We start from the raw sequence: 21080 nt of genomic DNA, 5'->3' as shown, positions 1-21080 counted from the left end.
TTACCAATAATTAATAAGCCTTGGTCGTTCGTGACCTACACAGTGCAAATTTTCAAAACCTTCAAACGAACTTGTTAAGATTAAAACTGCAGTCGATGGAACGCTCTTTGGGGTGGGGTTAACCCTCTATTCCTTAAGTGATTAGCACCTAATTTCTCCTTACAATATCATCCCGACTCCCACATTTAGGCTACGAGAATAAAGGAAATGATCACCAACTTAAGAAGCTCTTGATTGCTAAACAAATTCTCCTTGTCAGCACCTTTGGAACTGTATAGAGAACAGTATGGAGAGTTTGCATTCTGATATTAGGATGTAAAGGGTTGAACCTTCGTAAAACTTACATCCTGGTTGGCAGAAATGACGGCTCTCAGTTGAGAATCAACCGGCATGAGCCATGGAGTTGTGGTATGGAGGAACAAATTCGCGACGCGCAGAAGAAATATTGATTGTTGTTACTGTTACTTAAGTTGGCTCGATCGATTGTAAGCGAATGATGGGAAATGTTGTGAAATCCTCATTACTTTTATGCGTTTGGATTAAAGCGTGTATACGCCATAAAGGCTTTTAATCGTCTCTTAGGGTGAAAAGAAATAAAAGGGGAGAGGCGTGTCTTGTGCAAAATGCGAGTTCATTCAGTATGGACAAGATGTTACACTGAAATACAAAACCCGAAGGTGACAGATCCACGCAGGTCAGCAGCATTTTACTTATTTTATCAATAGTCTTAGTAAGATTATGGTTTTCAGTCAAATCTTTAATAAATGGAAAATTGGAAACGGAAAATTTCTTTCTTTCGCGTGGAGTGTGTGTGCATTTCCAAGTATAAACTCAATTGTCATTGGCCTTCATCATTTTAAAAGCCAAATGAAACATTGGCTCGTATACTTAGGCTTCATAAGAAAAGAGTGGCTTTTAGTTTAACCCTTTACACCCTAACATCAGTATGCATATTCTCCATACTGTTCTTTATACATTTCCTAAGGTGCTGACAAGGAGAACTTGTTTGTCAATCAAAAGGATCTTTCCTTTATTCTCATGACCTTAATGTTTGATTCAGGGGTGATATTGTTGGGAGAAATTAGATGTTAGTCACTCGTAGAGTTTAAAAGCTTAAAAGGAAAAAAGCCGTAACAGTACGAGATATGAATTAATGATAATATATTTTACAACTAACTGTTCCGGTTCGATTTTTTGAGCGCGGTGGCTACCAACCAAATGTTGCTGAACTAGCGTCTTCTTAACCCTTTAACTCCCAGATCAAATTTGTCATTCTCCTTACTGTCAACCATACAATTCTTATGATGTTAGTTCAGAGAATTTAGTAGTGGATCAACTAATTATCACCAAATTGATATTTTTCTTTATTCTCATCATTTTTCTAGCTGATATTGTATGAGTATTGTAAGGAGAAATTCTGTCTTGGTCACTCGTGAGAGTTAATGGGTTAAAGCACTAAAGAGAAGCCCTTCCAAAGTAATAATGATTGTGATACACCGAAGACAGTTGTCATAAAATAAATAATTCACTCTGAAAGTTGAAGAACCCGTTTCAGTTTATTAAGAAACGTTTTCTGAAAACAATGTTTTTCAAAATAAAAAGATAGCCGAAATGGCCAAAAAAACCAAACGAACGCAAATAACATCGTTATAACTGAATATCCCGAGAGATAAGGGCTTGAAGTAGCAAATAATTATATTATTTTATATTTGATTGATGTAAGCATTTCCTTAATTAAAAGCCCTTAGAGTTTAAAAATTTCCCAACCACGTTGAGTATGTGATTACTTTGATTTCATGGTATAAATAATCAGCGATTAATTGAATCTAAAAAATTACTTTCTTACAGAAAGTAGGTGTCACTATTTTGTTATAGGTTCTCTGCACTGTATAAATAAACTTCATTACATATATTTAAACAATCTTAATTTTGAATTTGAAGATTAACTATGAAAATGGTTTTTCTACAACGAAAAACCGAGTAAGTCACCATTGACAGGTCAAATGTTTTTTCAATACTAGTTCTCAGTTCCCTCGCTGGTTATTCAATATCAAGGAGCTACGTCTGTGTCCACGTCTACGCCACTCACAATCACTTCCTGCTTTTCTAGTTGCACGAGCTTATCATATTCTAACACGGTCCGATCACATGAACCGGAAGTAAAGTGGATGGTTGGAGCGTCAATTGCAGCGTTATACTTCAGTCGCTTTTAGATAAGGCAATTGTTCTAGGTCGATATCATCTGTGTACACGTCTTTATCTAAAACTGAAAAAAAAAAAATGAGAAAATCAGGAAATTAATAAAACTAAATTTTGAAATACAGCTCTTATATAGGAGAGTTTTGTATTCATAACCATTTGACCCTAAGAGTGATTAGCAGCTAATTTCTCCTTACAATATCACCCCTGAATCAAACATTTAGGTCTCGAGAATGAAGGGAATGTTCACAAACTGTAGAGGCTCTTAATCGTAGAAAGAAATTGTCCTTGTCAGCACTTACAGAAATGTATAGAGAACAGTATGGAGTATGCGTACTAGTGTTGGGGTGTAGAGGGTTAAATTCTAGCAATCAGTGTGTACCCCGTGGAAACGAAAAGTTGTTGTTAAAGGCGTGACCAACGAGAGTACTAAAACGTTACACCCCTCTTGGCCCTCTTGGTCACAACAACGATAACTCGTGATTATAAAATACTGTGACATACCCCTAGATGACAGAAAACGCCTCAAACTGCTCCTTGACGATGCATTTCACGTTAAATGAAAGCTAATCTCCTCCTCTCATTCAGAACTGCTTTTAGCTCACACAACACCCTTTAACCCTGTACACCCTAATATCAGTATGCATATTCTCCATACTGTTCACCATACATTTCTTGAGGTACTGACAAGGAGAATTTGTTTGTGACGTTAATGTGTGATTCAGGGGTGATATCGCAAGGGAAAATAAGATGTTAGTCACTCTTTGGGTGAAAAGGCTAAGATGCGATGCAGCCCACTGGTTGAAAGAGTTCTATTCTCTGTACTTACCTGTCATTCGTCGTTTCATGTTTGTGGGAGGTTTACGATACAAAAGAGCTACAATCAAGAAAGCAAGCAGCGCTTCAATCCCAGGGAATACCGAGAAGGCACCTCTGAGGTACTGGGCACAAGGTTCGCCACATACCCTGGAATTAGCAGAAACTATGTTAAACATGCACCACGAATAGAAATGCAACGAGTCAAGTGCTAAATACAGGAGGTTATCTTGATAAATCACCAAATTCTCTTCACTAGTTTTCAAGGGAATGTATAGCTGCTTGAAGGGAGTATTACAAATCACATCTGAAAAGGCCAATGAATCAACTCACCCTTGTGTCTCGGGATAATATTCTTGTAGGCCAAGAACTATAAAACCAAGCGATGCTTTATCCATAAGAGCGCACACACCGTACACAAAACCACTAGATTTCTGTAGAGCAAACAAAGGTTAGGTCAGAAAAACACGTACTGCTACACACCATGGAAGAAATATGTGTGATCCTCTCTAGTTGGAATGGATGCGAAGGTTTACATCCCTTTCCCTTCAGAAGGTTTATGTATGTTTCACTCCCCCCCCCCCTCCCCCACTCCACCTCCTTCTCCCTCACTAAATCGACCATAAGACGTCCATCCGATCTTATATAATAAGCTTGCGGACGAACTGGGAGGGTGGGGGCGAAATTGCAAAATTTCATGGAGCAAAGTAGTAAAGGTTGTACTAATAATGGGGTGAAACATCCAGATATCAAGGGGAGAATTCACCAGATTGGCCTTCAAGGGCTTTACGCTTATCCCAGAAAGGATGGATGACGGATGGAAAATAGTGGAAAGCTTGACGGGGACGGAGAGGAAAACATGGTGATATAAAAGTTTTAATACGTAGAACTGTTAGTGTAATTTCCTGGCTGCCCTCCCTGTGCAAAAAAACAAAGTAGAATCACCAACGGAAATTCCTGAGGCAAATTATCCACGTTTCTGAATCGAAGAGAATTGCGGAATGGTGTCGTGCCATGTGTACAAACGGGAAGCTCTGGGTGGAAAGAAAAGGCAGATCACACACTTACTTTATCGTCACCAATGATTTCTGCTACCATGGCTAGAGACGTCACAAGCATCATGGAGTTTCCAAAGCCCATGATGATTGTGGGCGCGTAGATCATTTGTCTCTTTGACTGAGGCGTGAAGTAGAACCACGTGGCACAGCCAATGACAACGACTGCACCAATACAAAACAAAACCTGTGTGGAAACCGTGATTCAGCGATGTTACTTGGCTGTACATACATTCTAGTTGACCCTACCATCTTTTTTTTTGACATAAACCTAAAACCTAGTGATCTGTAGGTCTGATAAGAACGGGGGGATGGAAAAACGAGTTAGGGGGGGATGGAAAAACGAGTTAGGAAGAAATAATTTAGAGATCAAGGCCACGCCTAAGACTTTCCAGGGGTCCTAAATTGACATCTTTAAGGTTCCTCCTGCTGCGTCCTTGGTTTACATTCTCTCTGAAGATAGTGAGGCAAATTATTGCCGAGATGGTAAGGAAGCAGAAACTCTGACTCGAGCTTCAAGATAACGAACTGGGGATAGGCAATCAAATTCTCCCAAAAGTACTGACACCGATCCACAAAGAGCAGTGAGGAGAATATCACTCATCAGCTTACCCTGTTCGAGAAGTACTTGTTAAGTCTCTTTATCACTGTGCTCATAAGGATTCCGCTGATGAGGATCATTAATGGGAAGTAAGCAATGGCTTCCTGATTGAAAATACAACAAAAAGTTAACTTTATTACAAAATCTCACGTCTAGCACTCTGGTTGAATGACCTATTTCACAAGAGTTTCTATCGCGTTTTGTACCATAAAGCAAGCCATGAAGAGTATTGTTGCACTTCATTGATGGAGAGTCGGTCTATGTTATGACCCCTCTCCCCTCCCTCCCATCCCCTACCACATCCCTTCCCCTCCTAAAAAATTTGTAACCTTTTCCTAACAAATAACCGATACTGTTTCGAATTCCTGTTAGTTTAGGTAAATGGTTAGAAAACCTAAGAGATTTCTTAGTTAAATGTTTCTGTTACTTTTTTTTGGTCTAACCGTGCCTAACTATTAGTAACATTCCAATTATTTCGAACAGCTTGATTACGGCAAACTTTTCCAGTAATTTACTCAGTCACAATCCAGATCTCACAATTATCTTACCTTTCGGAAGTGAAGAGTTTCTGTTAGATACATAGGAAAGTACGACTGATTTAAATTTACCACATTCTGTGTCGCCATATATATTATAACAATCTGCAAAGGTAAAGAGAAAAATACAAGCTAAGTTTAAACTTGGTGTCAGCGAAAAATCACCATCAAGGATCCTAGTCTCGAACGACGAATGGTTTCCATCCAGGCCACGAATCTTAAGTCACATTTGCAGCTTTAAGTGTTTATAACTTAACAACACAATCTCTCTACAGAGAACACTTTTCATGGCCTTGATAGAGTCCCCAGAGGGAATGTTCTTCATTTGACTTCTTCTAGCGAAAAAGAGATTTTGTATTAATTTCTTTGAAACTTGTTTTCGGGTTTTGTTCACCGTTGAAAATGCCCCGATTTAATTTCATGTAAACTTTCTCTGCGTTGATATTCAAAGCAAAGAGCCAACGCTCTCACCTTATAAAAGTCAGGATTTTTAAGCCATTTCATCCAGGTTTTCTTTACGTCATCCTGTTTCTGTCTTTCCTGCTTTTGAAGCTCGATCTCAAGGGCTTGTTTTTCCAAGTCCTTACACAGTGGAGCGTCGGCTGAAGAATTTTGCGACTGTTTTTTATTTTCTTCCTCTTCCGCTGAAAAGAGAAATCACTTTGGAGATAAATTACCTCATTTGGAAGAACACAGAACATACACAAATAGACTGCAGTCGTAAAACGTAGAAATCCGAATAGTCAAAATTCTAGTTTTCACATCTGATAACCGGAAGTGCGGATTCCGAAAGTCTTGAAGTGAATAGAATTGGGGGTACCTGTACCATGATCGACGTCCTCTACTCCCCAGTGGAAAATAAAAGCGAAAAAGCTTCCAGTTATCATGACGATTATGGATTGATACTGAAAATGAAACAAAAGCGAGTTGGAGAAACAAAACAAACCAAACCAAGCAAACAAACCAAGAAACAAGACAATTTTTTTAATGTTCATGGAACACGGACCTATCCAGTGTTTGTTCGTCGAAAGTGAAAACCACATCGGGCATTTAATTAAATTGAATTTTATTGCAGGTTCTTACCGTAAATTGTTTCTTTGCAGATTCGTTGACAGTTTCTTCACTGTTTTGGCCCAGAAGGATCCAAGTTACTAAAAACACAAAAACGCCGCATCCTAGCTTGAGTGCAGATCTGAAAGAACAAAAGGACATAGGAAAAGGGTTAACTTCTTTCTATTCACCACAACTGCTTTCAAAGGCTCTTCCTTCATAACTTGAGTATGTGTTGACAGGAGGCTTTAAGAAGTTGTTAGTGTTGGCGATGCACACTCTACATGAGCAAAAAAAATCTTAATATTTATTTAGAATCTGCTGAATGAGTCAAAATTTGTAAAAGTGTTTTATCTTTAACAGGTTTATAAGGCCTTGACGCCACAACCCAACTAAAATTTCTCAGGATTTTGCCGCCCCCCCTCCCCCTATCAAGAATGTGAGGTTGATCATCTCTTTATATCTTTTTTCTAAGCTATGCCAGTTTATCTCTTTTACAAGTATGAGCAAAATCAAAAATAGCACTGAAAAGGACGCCAACGACAACAACAACAAAAAAAGACTGTCTCTTTAAGCACAAAAACCTTGGTTGGTAAATCTTGACTAGATCATGAAGTGGTGGAATATTTTAACATCGAAAAAGACTCAACACCTGGGCTCAGTTGTTCATAGGGCAAATAAAGCTATCCAACGGATAAATCAGTACCCAGCGGATAAGAGTATACAAAACGTACAGCGCTATCAACCGGATGGAAATCTATCCGGTGGATGTCTTTATCCAACCTTCAAATAACCACGGCCTGATCTATTGTTGGTCAATGCTCGAAAAGCATAAAATGTTGTTTTGTCATTCAATTGGGCATATGGAAAAAACGTTTTTAGCCATGAAATACCTTTAAAATTACAAGAAAAATTAGCGTTCTCGTAAGAATTTAATTTAAGTCTGGTAGCTGCCTTTGTGCCCAGCTGGATTCAAAACAAAGAACGCTAGCCTAGTGGTCAAACCGCAACTTCACAGTTATAAGAGTACGCTATTTGGGTTTAGATATTATATGACGAAAAGAACTGTTGTCAAAGCGACCAGTGAAAGTAGAGTCTCGAAAAAGAACAGTTCACCCTTTCACTATCAAGATCTCATTAGTTATTCTCCTTACTGCCACATAATAGTTATGATGTAAGTTCGGAAAATTTGGTATTAGATCAACTAATAATCCTTTTTTCATTTCCATCATTTGACTGCTTGATATTGTAAGCAGAAATTGTCTTGGTGTTTCGTGGGTTTTAAATGGGTTAAAGATGTCATGGGGATCGATTGAGACCATACCAAAGAGACACTATAAAGACTCTCATCTCCAACTGAGCTGTTTGGAACAAAAAAAATTTTGGTGCATTTTTCCTTTAATTAAGTGTTTGCACAATATCCCCCTATGGTCAACAGTACACAAAACTTAAAACGCATCAGCAAATAAAGAGAACAATGTTGAATTGAATTTGAAGAATTCAGTCTCTCGTGGATCACTAACCAAATAAACGGATACCTTCCGGAAATATCACCTGACGATTGCAGCGAGGGTGGTAGCCTGCTGGTATTAAATAGTTAAAGAAAAGGAATTCTGGTATATTCTTAAAATAACAACCTATGAAGAGTGCATGATCAGAACAAAACTTGATATTACCGACACGTACATGTGCTTCCGACACGAACATGCGTCTCCGATGTCAGGTTCTTGTCACCGAGAGTATTCAGACTCCGGATTTCCTCCAAAATCATACCGTGTGTTAAAACCAATATTCTAAATTTCTTTACAACTTTTAATTAATTTGGTTTTTCTTTTGCGATTTTATTGCAGTCAAACACCTTCGAGCGACATTAAATTTCGCATTTTCGTATGTTTTCGGTTGTTTCTTTGAATTTTCTCGCTTTAGCACATGCAGTAAGTGCTAGGGCGCTGATGAATAATGCTGCCTTGATAACGAGTCGCACTAACTTCTCTAATCCTTTGAAATGCTTCTAAACTTAGAGTTCAAAACGTTTCCGTGAGGTGTTTCCGCAGTTCTTCTTCCCATCACGTTGGGAAAATAACCGCAATTTAATCCATTTAAAACCTCTACGACCCATTTCGTTATCCTCCTTTGTCAGGGTATACCTTTCCTCGAAATTAAATTTAAAGATTTCGGTGCATTAATTCATCAACAATCCCTCTCTTGCAGAAAAGTTTATCGTTTCTCTTTGACTGTTTGTCGCGAAGAGGGTTCCTTATTTATTACGTCTGTGGGTTAGTGGATTGGATTAACCAGACACGGCACCTAAAAAGGCGAGTTTTAAAAATACCGTGAATGTCGAGAATGCGTATGCACAAAAGAGATGGGACAATTGATAAAGTTCTCATGGAAATTCCCTATTCATAACTAAAGAAATTCATAGGCATGACACGAATCAAAAACGAAAACGTTTCAACGAAGTTAGGTCAGACCTTGGAAAATGATATTTCCGGAAATGGCGTCATACAAAGAATTCCACCCCCCCCCTCCTCCTCCGCCTTGAAGGGTTTGCCAAGAGAGGATCTCGAGGTAAATCGTATCAATGTAAGATCATGAAGATCACTAAGATTACAGAAAGATTCTTGTGTCTTAAGATGATACAGATGATTCCCATTTAAGGTTAAGGTTTCAGAGGCGCTCATATTTTTATACAAAATGCGAAGTCTGAAATATGTAGCGATTACCTAATTCGATTAATTTAATTTTTTTAGTTTCTATTTCTGTTTCGATTGTAAATCAGGTGACTTAACCCTTTTAACTCTCACGTCTGACCGAGACAGAATTTCTCCTTACAATATCAATACAATATTAACCAGATAAGTGATGAGAATAAAGAAAAATATCAATTTGAGGGAAATAAGTTGATGCAATTTTAGATTCTCTGAACTAATATTATAAGAATTGTATGGTTGACGGTAAGGAGAATTACAAATTTGATCTAGGAGTTAAAGGGTTAATATAAACCTTGACCCATTCAGTCTATCGACTGAAATGAAATATTCTGGAGTCGATAAGACAGAGAGGTATTTATATGCGTTACTTGGGAGGTAATTTCGGCACTCTACGTCACGGCAAATAGCACAGATAGTCCTCTACGAAAAATTGTTTGAGTGAAACTGCATTGAGGGTGACATAATCATCTCACTTGATGACTAACATGACGTAAAACACAGTTTCACTAGGAAAAGGGGGAATAATATTAAGGTTGATCATTATTAAACTGGCGCAGCTAAGGAATAAAGGGCCTTTCATCTTTTGAGAACAAGGATTAACACATTAATTCCTAAGCATTTTGCAATTCAATTAAGAAAATTATAGTAATAAATGAAAATAGTTTGGCTTTCTAACTTTTGAATAGCATGCACAAAACCTCATTCAACCTTATTGTTGAAACTTCGTTCACGAAGAACAAATTGGCGCATACGAGAAAGAGACGCATATCTATGAACCTTGAAGAAATAATCGAACGCACACAGATGTTAGTACGCTCTTTCTAATTATGCGCTTATCGACGACGGCAAATTTTGCCTCTGGTGTCAAGTATTTATTTCTCGTGCGTAGTGATCTAAGCAAAGATGCCAATTCGGTGGATTGGTGATTCAAAGGCTGACGCGGCGCACTTTCAGGCCATTTTCCCGAAACTCACATGAAATTACAGCCAAATTTAATTGAACCGAACTAGCTTGTTCTTCTTTACCCCGGAGGGCCTAGATTTCACTCTACTTTCGAAAGCGTGCATGTGTTAATCTGGAACAACACGATATTATTCTCACGACCGACAAGGTCACTTAGTTACATGATGCAAAAAAAAAAAAATGGTGATCATCATTTATAATCCTGTCGTTCTTCCGATTTCAACGCGTTTAGATTATCTGCTGTCATGAATTTTCCCTGATTGAGCGGAAACGTAACATGAAGGCTCCTAGGAAGCTGTACTGAGCAAAACAACTAAGCGTTTTAAAAACGAAAAAACTTTACTGAATAATTTTGAATATGAATGAAGGGCTCATGAGGTGCTTAAACCCAGGTAAACATATTTACCTTTGAAACACGCTTTCGATGTATTTTTAATGACCAAACTTGAAAGGCTCGTGCACGATCAGAAAGAACTTATGCTATGTGAATTTATATTACTGAAATAAATTTTGGAGGATTTGAATTTGCAAATTAAAGTCTAACAGCATCACTGCCCAGTTAGTTGCCCAATGAGCTGAGAATTGTTATCTGTTCCGAAGGTTGCATTATGTATATTAGCTTTAAGTTCAAAGTACTCCGTTTAGATGTGAACAACATGTACAAAATATTTCGCATGGAAATCGAAAGCGAAAAACGATGGATCGCGTATTTCAGAGGATGTAAAAGGCATATTTAGTACCCCTGAAAACAAGTTTTCATTTCTTTTCAAATTAAAATCATTCGGAAGTCACAAGACATCTGCGTTCGATCACCTGAATCCATTGTTTCCTTTTTCCGCTCGGTGGCTCAGCAAAAGGAAAACCCACCGACAATAGATGATGCAATAACGACAAATACAATTTTGAACCACCGCGCGGTTAAAATCAGTGAAATGAAAGAAGGAATTACTCAGTACATATTTCTTTCTAGGGCTTTTTTAAGATTTCCCCAGAACGTGTGAAATGCCAGCAACAATGTTTGTTTAAAAACCTCGAGTAGGCCTTGATGAAAAAAATATTTTTTCGTGTAACGAACACGAGTGACAATGACGCTTGGAAAAAAGCCAGACAAACAATATCGCATCATGTAACACCACCTACGATGAAAATCCTAGTAATCCTGCTGCTTTTTGCGAGCAACTTTTTGCCCCTAGAATTTCACATGTACTTACCTTATAGCGCTCAACTCTACAGCATCTTTCGGCCGTTTGGCAACATGGGGCATTAGAGACAAATGACTTATCTCCACCATAGGCCAACAAACACTGAATAGAGCTGCAAAGGCTCCATAGTATGCCACCGGAACCCAGTCAGGGCTATCCTCGTTACAAGCTAAACACGGACTGAACACAAACGGCCAGATCAGCGCGATTCCAACACTACCGAATAAATGCCAGATCTTTCTATTGCCGTATTTCTTGGTGATTTTCTTCGAGAGACTCTTGTCGCAGCCATAACCGATAAACGGAGTGGAAATCGCATCCGCAATTTGAGAAGCGAGAAAAATCAGACCAGTTCCCTTAGCGGAGATTTTCACGATTTTGTTGAAAAAGATTATAAGATAGGTAAACCACGCTTGAATACAAAGATCGTTGAATACATGCCCTACTCCATAGCAGATCTTTTGTTTCAGTGAAGTTCTTTCTTCTTTGTGTACCAGCTTTTGGCTCGGTTTATTACGTCCGCAAATCCACACCATTTTAGTTTTCTCCCGTTATCCTCTTAAAAAGGAAGATGAAAGCCGGTCCCGCGCGATCTTCGCCTTTGAACTTGCTAGGGAGCAACTGCAACGCCGGCTTTGCTCGATGTGACATTAATGTTCGAGCAAGGAAAGCCTCTTACGATTTCACTTGTTAAATTTGGAAACCTTCGTCATAAGCCTATTGTTCTTCCATCAAAAAGTTTGACAGTTGTCAGAGTGACATCAAATCGAAACCAATCATGTGGCGGATCCCAGGGTAGCGATGATATCCACAGCCAAGTACACCAGGTTAATTGAGTGTGTTTAACTTTGGTGATATGAAAACCCCTTTTAAGCATTTTGGCAGAAGGTTACTTCGAAAGTACTTCGAATTTGTTTTGCCGCAGACATCTGGACGTCACGATTTTAGAATTTGCAATAATTGCCGCTTTTAGCTCTCTGGCTTTTTTGTTGTTTATGTCGCCTTAGCGAAAAACAAAGAATATTTGATATTTACTCTGAAGATCAATCAGCTCCCTACAATAGATAATGATAGACTTCTCTATTCATTTACTGTGTTTACAACGTAAAAATAGATTTGTGATCGCGATTCTTCAGAACAAGAAAATTTTTATTTTACAGTAGAAAAAATAATATTTTGCGGTTCCTGCAAATCCTTGTCCTACGAACAGTGTAAACGTCATTGTGCATGATTTAAGGGGTGTATTGCAAAACAGCATGCACAACATTTTTATTTCCTACAGGGAAGGCCTTTTTTTCTTATTGAAATCCTTTCGGAATTTTCGCAATTGCTAGAAACGAGTTTCCGAAAAGCACAAATGCGTTTTCCGGTTTTCCGGTTTTACTGTCACGAGCATTTTTAAGGTCAAACTGAACAAGGTCAACAAACAAACTTGCTCGTATGATTCGCTCTGTTGACATAAATAATATTTTCATAAAGATAACATCGAACGGAAAATCGGGTCGAGTGAAGGGTGGCGTGATCCGATCTAGTAGAGTAAAATGTCTTTTTAAATTTCTAATTTTAATTTTCAAATCGAGGAGTTTCCTCGTCACGAGGCACTGTTGCAAGAAATATTAAGAGCAAACTCATGCCGATTTCCTAGAGAGCCAAATCGGCCGGATGAGTAGTCTTACATGTAAATGAAGCCGATTCGACCTTTGGGTCATGCACGGTGCTTTCATGTGATCATTTTTACAGTTTTTACATTTTTCAAGTCACAGAAAAAATAGCCTGCGGAAAACACTTCATTCAACTAGACATACTGGTATTAACATTAAAAAAACCAACTGTGGTTTGTCCGCAGAGGGCAGACTGAGCTGTGTTTGTCAGTAATGGTGTGATAGGGCGTGTGAATGACGTTAAAAATTCCAACGGCGTTGTCATGTGGACAGTAATGAGCACGAAGACATCGTTTTCGCATGGCAAGGCCGCAATTCATTTGCAAACGAGTTGTTCTCACCCACGTAGTGACAATGAGGGCAGTAGCTGTAAGAGAAAGACAAATCGAACCATTTATAGACAAGAAGTATGGAAATATTGATAGACCGAAATAATTTTTGCATCAGATAAACAAATAATAGATGACGGGAGACTTAAAATAAATTTATGCAGTAACAACATGTTTTTAATTCAACACACATATCTATATTTTCATTCACAGGGAACGTTTAGGGCTGATAAACTAAAACTTGTTCAGCACTGTCAGTGGTAGCCATAAAACTCACCATAATTTTGTCACATCTATATGCACAAGGAGAACCTACAGAATAGATAAATATTGCGCTTTGGGGGCACTTTGTGTAGGTGAGGTCCGAGATTATAATTATTTCGGTTGATTTTTGGGATAAAATTACAGATAATTTGGACATTGAGAACCATAGGATCGTATTATGACTAGCGCGTGAGGGTGAGAGTGATCAAATTCAAAAAGTAAACAGTGAAGTTTCGGTACACAGCGGACCTGTTGGTCTCATTTCCGACCGTGATAAGGGATGCTTCCAAACGAAATTTTTAAAGAAAAATCAAAAGGTTTTTAGGATATGTGTAGCTGAGATAACGGAAATAATTCATGGAAAGCTTGCGTGAGGCCCTCCCTTTTTTTTTCGGAAAAACACGTAAGCTTTTAGCTGTCACAAAGTTCTGGGATACATCATGCTTTTTTATGTAACATTCCAAATATTTTCACTAATGTTATTAAGGGGTTTGCCTGATGTTATTATGGTTATGAACGGATGTTATGCAAGGTGCGCACGTGGAAGGTGCACGTGCTGACAACTTTCGATCCCTGTATAATAGAAGAAGATTCGTGGACTCCCCAAATTTTCTTTTATAGCTATCATGCGCTCTCAAATGCGACATACTGCTGGGTTATGTTGGAATTTAACAAAGGATAATGCAGACTACATGGTTCTCAAAATGTTATTCTAGGGTCAATATTTTAACCAAAATTTCATCCTTTCGCTTGTTTGCTTATTAGGCATCTCACAAACGCGAGGGAAGCAGACTGGCAGGGTATGAAGCGCGTGAGACTTCCCCCCCTCCCTCGTACAACTTCAGTAACAGCATCTTACTCCCTCCTCAGCCTCCTAAGTTCAGCCCTTGGCCTGCTACAGTGGTGAATGGAATGTGATATAAATTATCTGGTGAAAAGAAGGCGATGGTCTCAACTTTTGATAGCTTTAAACAATAATATAACTTATAGTAAAGCTTTATCTTAGGTTTACACTGAATACCACTACCAGCGTGTTCAACATAAATAAATGAAATCCCGCATCATCTAAATAGCGTTTCTTTGTCTATATAACCAAAGATTTTTTAAAAGAAAGTTAATTTAAAACTCCAATTTTTTCTTTGTAGCGTGGCCCTTAAGATACGAAAACTCAATCTTGATCTTTGTCTGTATCTTCATTTCAGCTTCTTGCAATTGATTGCATAAATCATCAAAAATTTGAGATTAGGACCTTCAAACCATCATTTTCACTGCATCGTTATTTTTTTAGCCAACCCTACGGCAGTGCAGCATTGTAACGCCTCCCATCGGCCACTTCTCATTCAAACGTTAGAACTAGGAAGTTCAGCGATCTTTTCGTAAAGGTCTGCAAGACATTCCACGGGTATTGTTTGCGTGCTCTGATCTGCTTTTTCAACTGTGAAAAGTTAACGTACTTCAAGTAAGAAAATTAGAAAAACCTTATTTAAGGAATTAGTAATTATTTATTTCCGGGGGCGAGGCCGTGGAGGATGGGGGGGTCACTTTGTTTTCAGGGGGTACGGAGGGCCAATAGAGTATAAAAGAGATGACTTAGGAAAATTGATGGCAAATTAACTGCCAGTAAAGGGGGGGGGGGGAGCATAAGGATATAACAGAGCATTTGGGGGATCGGGTGAATTTTATCGTGGAACAACCAAAATCCCCAACCCACCCCCCCTCCGCCCCTTTCCCCAGGTGCTAAATAATGAAACTATGGGGATTGAAACTCAGCTGCTTGTTGGTCGTGAAAAAAAAATTAGAAAAAAAAAACATCTCTTTCCAAACGTAAACATTATACTACTTAATTAATATCCCATCTGATCAATATATTGATCAGACAGGGTGTAATTATATATATAATTTGACTAATTAACAATATCATTAAGCTCATAGCGTCTCATGTGTGAGAATTAATCATCTTTGCATTTAAGAGATGATAAAGCTCAATGTTCAAGTATAACGGGTCGTAACTTACTTCTTGGCCGACAGGACAAGACAAGTTTTGACTTAAAACAAAGACCAACGATTATTAAGGAAATAACAGCTGATATTCCCGGCGTCAAGGTAAATACAAGGCGCACATAACTGCCACATTGTTCACATATCACCCTGAAAGAGAAATGTATTTCACAAGTGAATAGTGCTTTTCGCGCGAAATGATTGGCTAGTTCCGAAGATAATAGCAAGTATCATTCAAGTCCACTGTGTTGAATAATTGTCAAAGATAGAAAGTTCGCGCCGACGAGTTGTGAGTTAAATTACGTAGTTAGTAAAACTGGTAGAATATCAAAATTCCCCCGCGAGCATACCCTTTCTGTTATAGCACTGCGGCACTAACCTTTTCCCGCTCGTGAGAAAGTTTGCGGCCTCGAGCAACGCAAACTGGTGACAGGTCTGCGAGGGGTATATGGTCCTATTATTAATGCCAACCCCCGCTAGATCTCTCGCCAGCTCGCCTAATTCGAGGCTTCAAAAAAGCGAAGAAACGCTTTTACCGCATCACTAAAAATCAGGACCTGATCGCCACTAGATATTAAATGTACATACCCGTCAGGACTGTCAGGATAAAATGTCTGAATCACAAGCACCACCGCACCCACGAATCCTTTGTCCAAGAAACCCATTACTGAATAAACAAAGCCTCCGGAGGCCTGAAGGAAAAGGGACAAAAACTTGTTCAGACAAATACCTGTTACTTAATCTACTATCTTGTCCAAAAGAGATTCTTCTCCAAAGCCTCTTCCTCTGTTTTCTCTCTGCGTACTATGTAAGTCGTGCAAGACGACATTGAAGCACGTTGGAGATTCCTTTTCTCTTACCTTATCGATTCCAATCATGTCAGCGGTCATAGACAGCACAGTCACAAGCATGACAGAATTTCCGCAGCCCAAAATGAACGCCGCCGCGTACACCCCCTCTCGGCCCGAGATTGTCTGAAGATAAAACCAAGCACATGCGCCAAGAACGATTGCGCATGCTAAACAGAAGGTCCACTGAAAAAAGGCAAAGAAACAAAAGGAAAATGAATTCCTCAGTCAATTAAGTGAAGTGATATTTTTCCTATGACGATGGCTTTTTTTTGTATCATTGAGGATTTTTCATCATTACTGTCCCCTTCCACTCCCGGAAATTGCGCTACACATTTGGTTGAAAATGAAAGAAAGAAAATTTCCTCCTGGGCACTGATCACTGTGATTCAAGGTAAGGTTTCTCTCTCAAAATTGGTTGATTTGAAACAGCAAGATAAAACAGGAACAATTCAAGTCAAATGGAGTTGAAAACAAGGTGCTATGAACCTGTGGTTCTACGTCGGTGAGAAAGTACTGAATTGATCGTGTAAATCAGCCACCGTAAAGAGTTGCTAAGCTGACGTTTCGAGCGTTAGCCCTTCGTCAGAGTGGAGTTAAAAACAATTGAACTTGGTGTGGCTGTTTAATAAACTTGGGACAGACTTTGATTTAACCTTATAGCCCTGAGAGGGACTGGCATCTAATTTCTCCTTACAACTTAACACTTTTGAATTAAACACTAGTTGAAGGAAATGATCACCGAATTCCTAGTTCTTGATTGTTAAACAAATTCTCCTTTTCAGCACAAAAGGAAATGTATGGAGAACAATGTGAAGAACATACATACTGATTTTAGAGTGTAAATGGTTAAGTTTTCACCTTGGTACCCAGGCTTTTGCTGATTCTCTTTACAAGAACACTTGAAATGGCACCAGTAACCAGGATGACCAGAGGAAAATATGCGATGGCCTCCTGCAAAACGAAATTGAGAGAAAGACGTAATATAGTTACAAATGAAAGAGAAAATTATAAAAGAAACGAGGACACGTTGAAGTATAAAAGCCCGTTAATGAAGAGACTTCAGACTTCAAGTTTAAAGTTTCTGAAGTTCGTCGTCGGCTTTTGTGGGAAAGATATTTGTCTAAAAGTTTATTGTCGACCGAGAAATGCCTTCATGCTGTTTCTATTTGTTTTGTGGAAAACATTGAAAGCTGTAATCGAGTAACGTTTTTACAGTTGGCCTGGGGTAAGCAAAAGCTAATGGAACTTTGTGCTGAGTATAAGAGGAAACAAATTCTGCTTAATCTTTTTTGATTATACCCTTTCAGCTGAACCGTGGAATTACGAAAGATGTTCATTTAAACATACTTTCTGAAAGTGAAGCGTCTCCGTCAAGTAGAATGGAAAATAGGATTGGGAAACATTCACTGTGATACGACTGCAGGTGTAAACGACGCCCATCTGAAAGAAAAACACATCAGTTGGTCAGTGCATGGGCAAATACAGCTTACAGCTTAAAACTGACACATTTCACAAAAGACCTTGACTTTTGAAATTCATTGATGCGCAAGGGCGAGTCGTTTTTCTAGTAAACAAGAGGTTTCCCGCCATGTGCGGGAGAGCGGGAAAACGCGTGCAACCAAGTTTCGACTGATTTTAATGTCTAGCTTGCTATTGGCTGAATTTGTGCAAGCGTGGGTTCCATCAGCCAATTGCGGAAAGGTAGTGGAAGCTCCATCTCACCGCGTAAAATTGAGGATCTTTGAACCACTGCCGCCATGTTTTGGGTTTGTGTGAAGGCGCGTCTCTCTCCACAATCTCCACACAGAGGCTTTGATCAGATGAATGTTCGTCCAGCGGTTCTAAGTTAGAACAGAGAATACACAATTACATAAAAGCTTGTTTTTGTGGGGCGTGTGATATTAACGTTTGTCGTCAGAAAATATTGAGTTGATAAAAAAATAAAACGGAAGAATGGAAATAGGAAACCAAAAGGGAGCAAAGAAGATAAAGGAAAGGGAAGAATAAAGCAGATTGAAAATGACCTTTATGAAAAATTTTGCTTAAGATTTCAGATTAAGGACCCAACTGACAATCAGCTCCTTCAAAGCTAGAAGTTCTGGCTGACATAACACTATAGTTCGACCAGAACGAAATTCTTCTAATCCACTGAATTTCATGGAACTGCTTGTTGGATCGCTGAGGATTTCAATCAATGAAAACGAAACTGAACTGAGAAAAAAGAAAATGAGCAAAAAATGTTTCTCTATCAGAGGAAGCGAAAGCCCCCTCCCCCTTCTTAAAGAAATAACTTGAAAGTAAAATTTTTGTACAACTGCTAACCTTCTGTGAGTTCCTTCCTTTCGCCAGTTGTTGAAGTAGCTGGTTCTATTGTTCCCCAGTGAAACACGATAGAAAACAGAAATCCAATCGCTACAACAATTAAGCTGAGTTGCTGAAATCAAATAGAAACGCTGTAAATATAATAAAACGTTTATGACTTCGTCAGCTCTGTCGAATATTTCCATCAGTGTATTTTCTTAAAATTTTTTAAAAATCTTTTAAACATATCACTAACAGGGAGAACTGTTGAGAAATATTAAAAAAAACATGAAAAATAACAGTAAAAAAATTAGGGGCAAAAAACAGGATATTGCTACAGCGCAAAAGGTTGGAACAAACACTCGAACAGGAAAGATGCGCGTTCTCAAACCCTGCTTAGTTGGAAATTTTCGCTGAACGTAAGATTCCGGAGTTTTTTAGTGCAAAAAATATAGTTGGAATTTCTTTTGAAGAAAAGTAAGTGACAAAATTTCATGGTACCGTGAATTCTTTGGCTAAGTTAGGGCTGATGCCTTCTTCGCTCGCTTGTCCTAGCAGGATCCATGTTACCACGTAGATGAAGATGCCGCATACAAAAGTTAAACCAGATCTGAAAGCAGACGTTAATGCACAAATTTACATGTGAATACTTTGATGATAAAAAAAAGACTTTCTGAGATTATCAACCCGCTTAAAGGAACAAACAACAATTAGCATGAGCTGTATTGCTTTTGAATAATTTTGTTCGAGGCTGACAAAATTGAAATTATCCATGTTAACATTGGCCTTCATTGTTTGTTTTAATCTTAACTTTTGCTAACCTGTTTAGTCTGAAAGCAAAGGCTTGGAAGATTGTTTGTTTATAAACAGAAAGCGCTAATAGGGGGAGGCTATAAATGTTCAATTAAAATTTCACTTAAAACTTTACAATCTGGACCATGCTGGATTTTCAAATTTAATTTACGAAACAGGGGCAGGGAAGTCCAAAAACATCTTTGAAATCACAGCTGCAGCTAAAAACATTTCTCTCGTGCGAAAACTAAAAAAGACAGAGGCAAAAAAATCTTTATTTTGATTTCTTTGATTTTATTTTGGAGACGAATTTTTGAGATTGATTTACTTTTCTTCCAAAAAAGTACAGATATAATATCGAGAAAAAAGAACCTTTTCCGATAATTCTACTGAAATCACGGTCAACGGTCAGCCTGTTAAGACCTGCTTAATATCACTTTTACCTGACAGCGTTCAACTCAACAATTTCACCGGGTCGTCTGGCGATCTCTGGAATGAGTGAAAGATGCGCGATTTGCACTCCTGCCCAACCGACGTGGAAAATTACCACTGTAACCGAGTAATAAAGAAGTGGAAGCCATTTGGGGCTATCTTCTGAGCATGCTAAGCAAGGACTGAAGATGAACGGCCACGCGACTGCCACGAAAATCGTGCCAAACAAATGCCAAGTCTTTCTCTTACCGTAAGGCGCGAAGCGTTTAATGACGATTCGATCGCAGCCGATGCCCATAAACGGCGTAAGAATAGCATCGGCGCCTTGAGCGATGAGGAAGAGAAGTCCAGTGTCCGTGGTGGAAAGTCCGACAACTTTGTTGAAGTATACGATGAAGTAAGTGAACCAAACAGCGGAGCACAAGTCGTTGAAGATATGGCCCGTGGAGTATGAGATTCTTTGGCGCAGCGGAGTGCGATCCTTGAGCTTCGAAGCATTTTCTGGCTTTTGTAAGCAGGTAAATAATCGAGGAACGCCCATTTCAGTCTGTATCTTATGTTGTTATGCTTTCAACTATGGGTGATATCTGCTAATGCACTGCTCAGACAGCGTACGACCTTCTTTCAAGTGTTTCTGTCACCTTCTGTCGTTCTGCGCCAATTGGCTTTACGTGCCCAAATACCAACAAAAACAATAACAAAAAAAAAACATCGGTCAAAAGGTTCTGCGTGAAAATGTAGCGATGCGCTTTTCAGTAGATTACCTGTTGAGAAAGTTTTCTTGCCGTTGAGCAATAATGTTTGTTTTGCAATTGACTATTTGTAACACGCCCCGACAGTATTGCTTGTAAAGATAACGAGATAGAGGAAAAAATATATTTTTATTCCTCCTCTGTACTTCTCGTTTTGATTGATTTTTATATGCTATGAAGAATTTCCTGCGGATACATGGGTTTGGATTGAATTGCCCACCATCCTGCGTGACTCTGCAATTTTCGTTTTTTGTTTTTTTCATTAACTCTGTAGAAATTATACGGTTTTAGAGAGGACCAATATAGAAAGTATAAGTTAATTATTTCGAACGGGTTTTAGCCATTTGTTCTTTTTGAAAGCCGTTTCCCTCTCAAACTTAACCTTTCCCCCCTCTTCTGCTCCCTGAAAACGCGCCTCGTGCACGTGCGAGGAGATCGTTATTCAGCAGATGAAGATCATTGCGTAAGGATGACAAATCAATCTGCCCATCATTCCCTTGTCGAGTCAAAGGTGTCATTCTCTTCACCATCGTATCAAATTCTATCAGACGTGCAGCGGAAACG

The 21080-nt window shown here is 38.8% G+C and overlaps 2 protein-coding genes across 5 annotated transcripts; both read right to left on the bottom strand.

Moving 5' to 3' along the window:
* Positions 1 to 1537: 1537 nt before the first annotated feature.
* Positions 1538 to 11855, bottom strand: LOC113687139 (major facilitator superfamily domain-containing protein 12). Of its 3 annotated transcripts, none has more exons than XM_027204846.2 (10): positions 11146 to 11855; positions 6291 to 6399; positions 6028 to 6112; positions 5679 to 5851; positions 5220 to 5312; positions 4683 to 4775; positions 4084 to 4257; positions 3349 to 3449; positions 3029 to 3165; positions 1538 to 2266 (listed from the first exon to the last, which is right to left on the bottom strand). In XM_027204846.2, the coding sequence occupies exons 1-10, from the start codon at positions 11670 to 11672 to the stop codon at positions 2193 to 2195; spliced, it is 1566 nt and encodes a 521-aa protein (XP_027060647.2). In that variant the 5' UTR covers positions 11673 to 11855; the 3' UTR covers positions 1538 to 2192. The 3 variants fall into 3 exon arrangements, with proteins under 3 accessions (XP_027060647.2, XP_027060648.2, XP_089047246.1); XM_027204847.2 differs by having other exon boundaries at positions 6034 to 6112; positions 11146 to 11834; XM_089191120.1 differs by lacking the exon at positions 3029 to 3165 and having other exon boundaries at positions 2118 to 2266.
* A 1422-nt stretch (positions 11856 to 13277) lies between these two features.
* Positions 13278 to 20998, bottom strand: LOC113687140 (major facilitator superfamily domain-containing protein 12). 2 transcript variants are annotated; one of them, XM_027204848.2, is made up of 11 exons: positions 20529 to 20907; positions 19776 to 20429; positions 19042 to 19150; positions 18562 to 18673; positions 17962 to 18080; positions 17587 to 17679; positions 17098 to 17190; positions 16249 to 16422; positions 15977 to 16080; positions 15405 to 15538; positions 13278 to 14825 (listed from the first exon to the last, which is right to left on the bottom strand). In XM_027204848.2, exons 2-11 carry the CDS (start codon positions 20303 to 20305, stop codon positions 14731 to 14733), a joined length of 1563 nt encoding a protein of 520 aa, XP_027060649.2. In that variant the 5' UTR covers positions 20306 to 20429; positions 20529 to 20907; the 3' UTR covers positions 13278 to 14730. The 2 variants fall into 2 exon arrangements, with proteins under 2 accessions (XP_027060649.2, XP_089047247.1); XM_089191121.1 differs by having other exon boundaries at positions 19776 to 20998.
* Positions 20999 to 21080: the final 82 nt, after the last annotated feature.

This window comes from Pocillopora damicornis, chromosome 13 (assembly GCF_964200805.1).
Source record: "Pocillopora damicornis chromosome 13, jaPocDami1.2, whole genome shotgun sequence".
NCBI lineage: Eukaryota > Metazoa > Cnidaria > Anthozoa > Scleractinia > Pocilloporidae > Pocillopora > Pocillopora damicornis.
Note: the sequence above shows the minus strand (reverse complement) of the source record. Positions and strands in the feature narration are given on the sequence as shown.

Bases quoted from the DNA above. Each gene is read 5' to 3' on its own strand.
- LOC113687139 (XM_027204846.2), bottom strand. From the start codon at position 11,672: ATGGTGTGGATTTGCGGACGTAATAAACCGAGCCAAAAGCTGGTACAC. The intron at 6,400-11,145 runs GTAAGTACATGT...TTGTTCTTTCAG, and splicing joins GTAGAGTTGAGCGCTATAAG to ATCTGCACTCAAGCTAGGAT. The intron at 6,113-6,290 runs GTAAGAACCTGC...TTTCATTTTCAG, and splicing joins CTGCAAAGAAACAATTTACG to TATCAATCCATAATCGTCAT.
- LOC113687140 (XM_089191121.1), bottom strand. From the start codon at position 20,305: ATGGGCGTTCCTCGATTATTTACCTGCTTACAAAAGCCAGAAAATGCT. The intron at 18,081-18,561 runs GTTAGCAGTTGT...GTTCTAACTTAG, and splicing joins AAGGAAGGAACTCACAGAAG to AACCGCTGGACGAACATTCA. The intron at 17,191-17,586 runs GTATGTTTAAAT...TTCGTTTTGCAG, and splicing joins AGACGCTTCACTTTCAGAAA to GAGGCCATCGCATATTTTCC.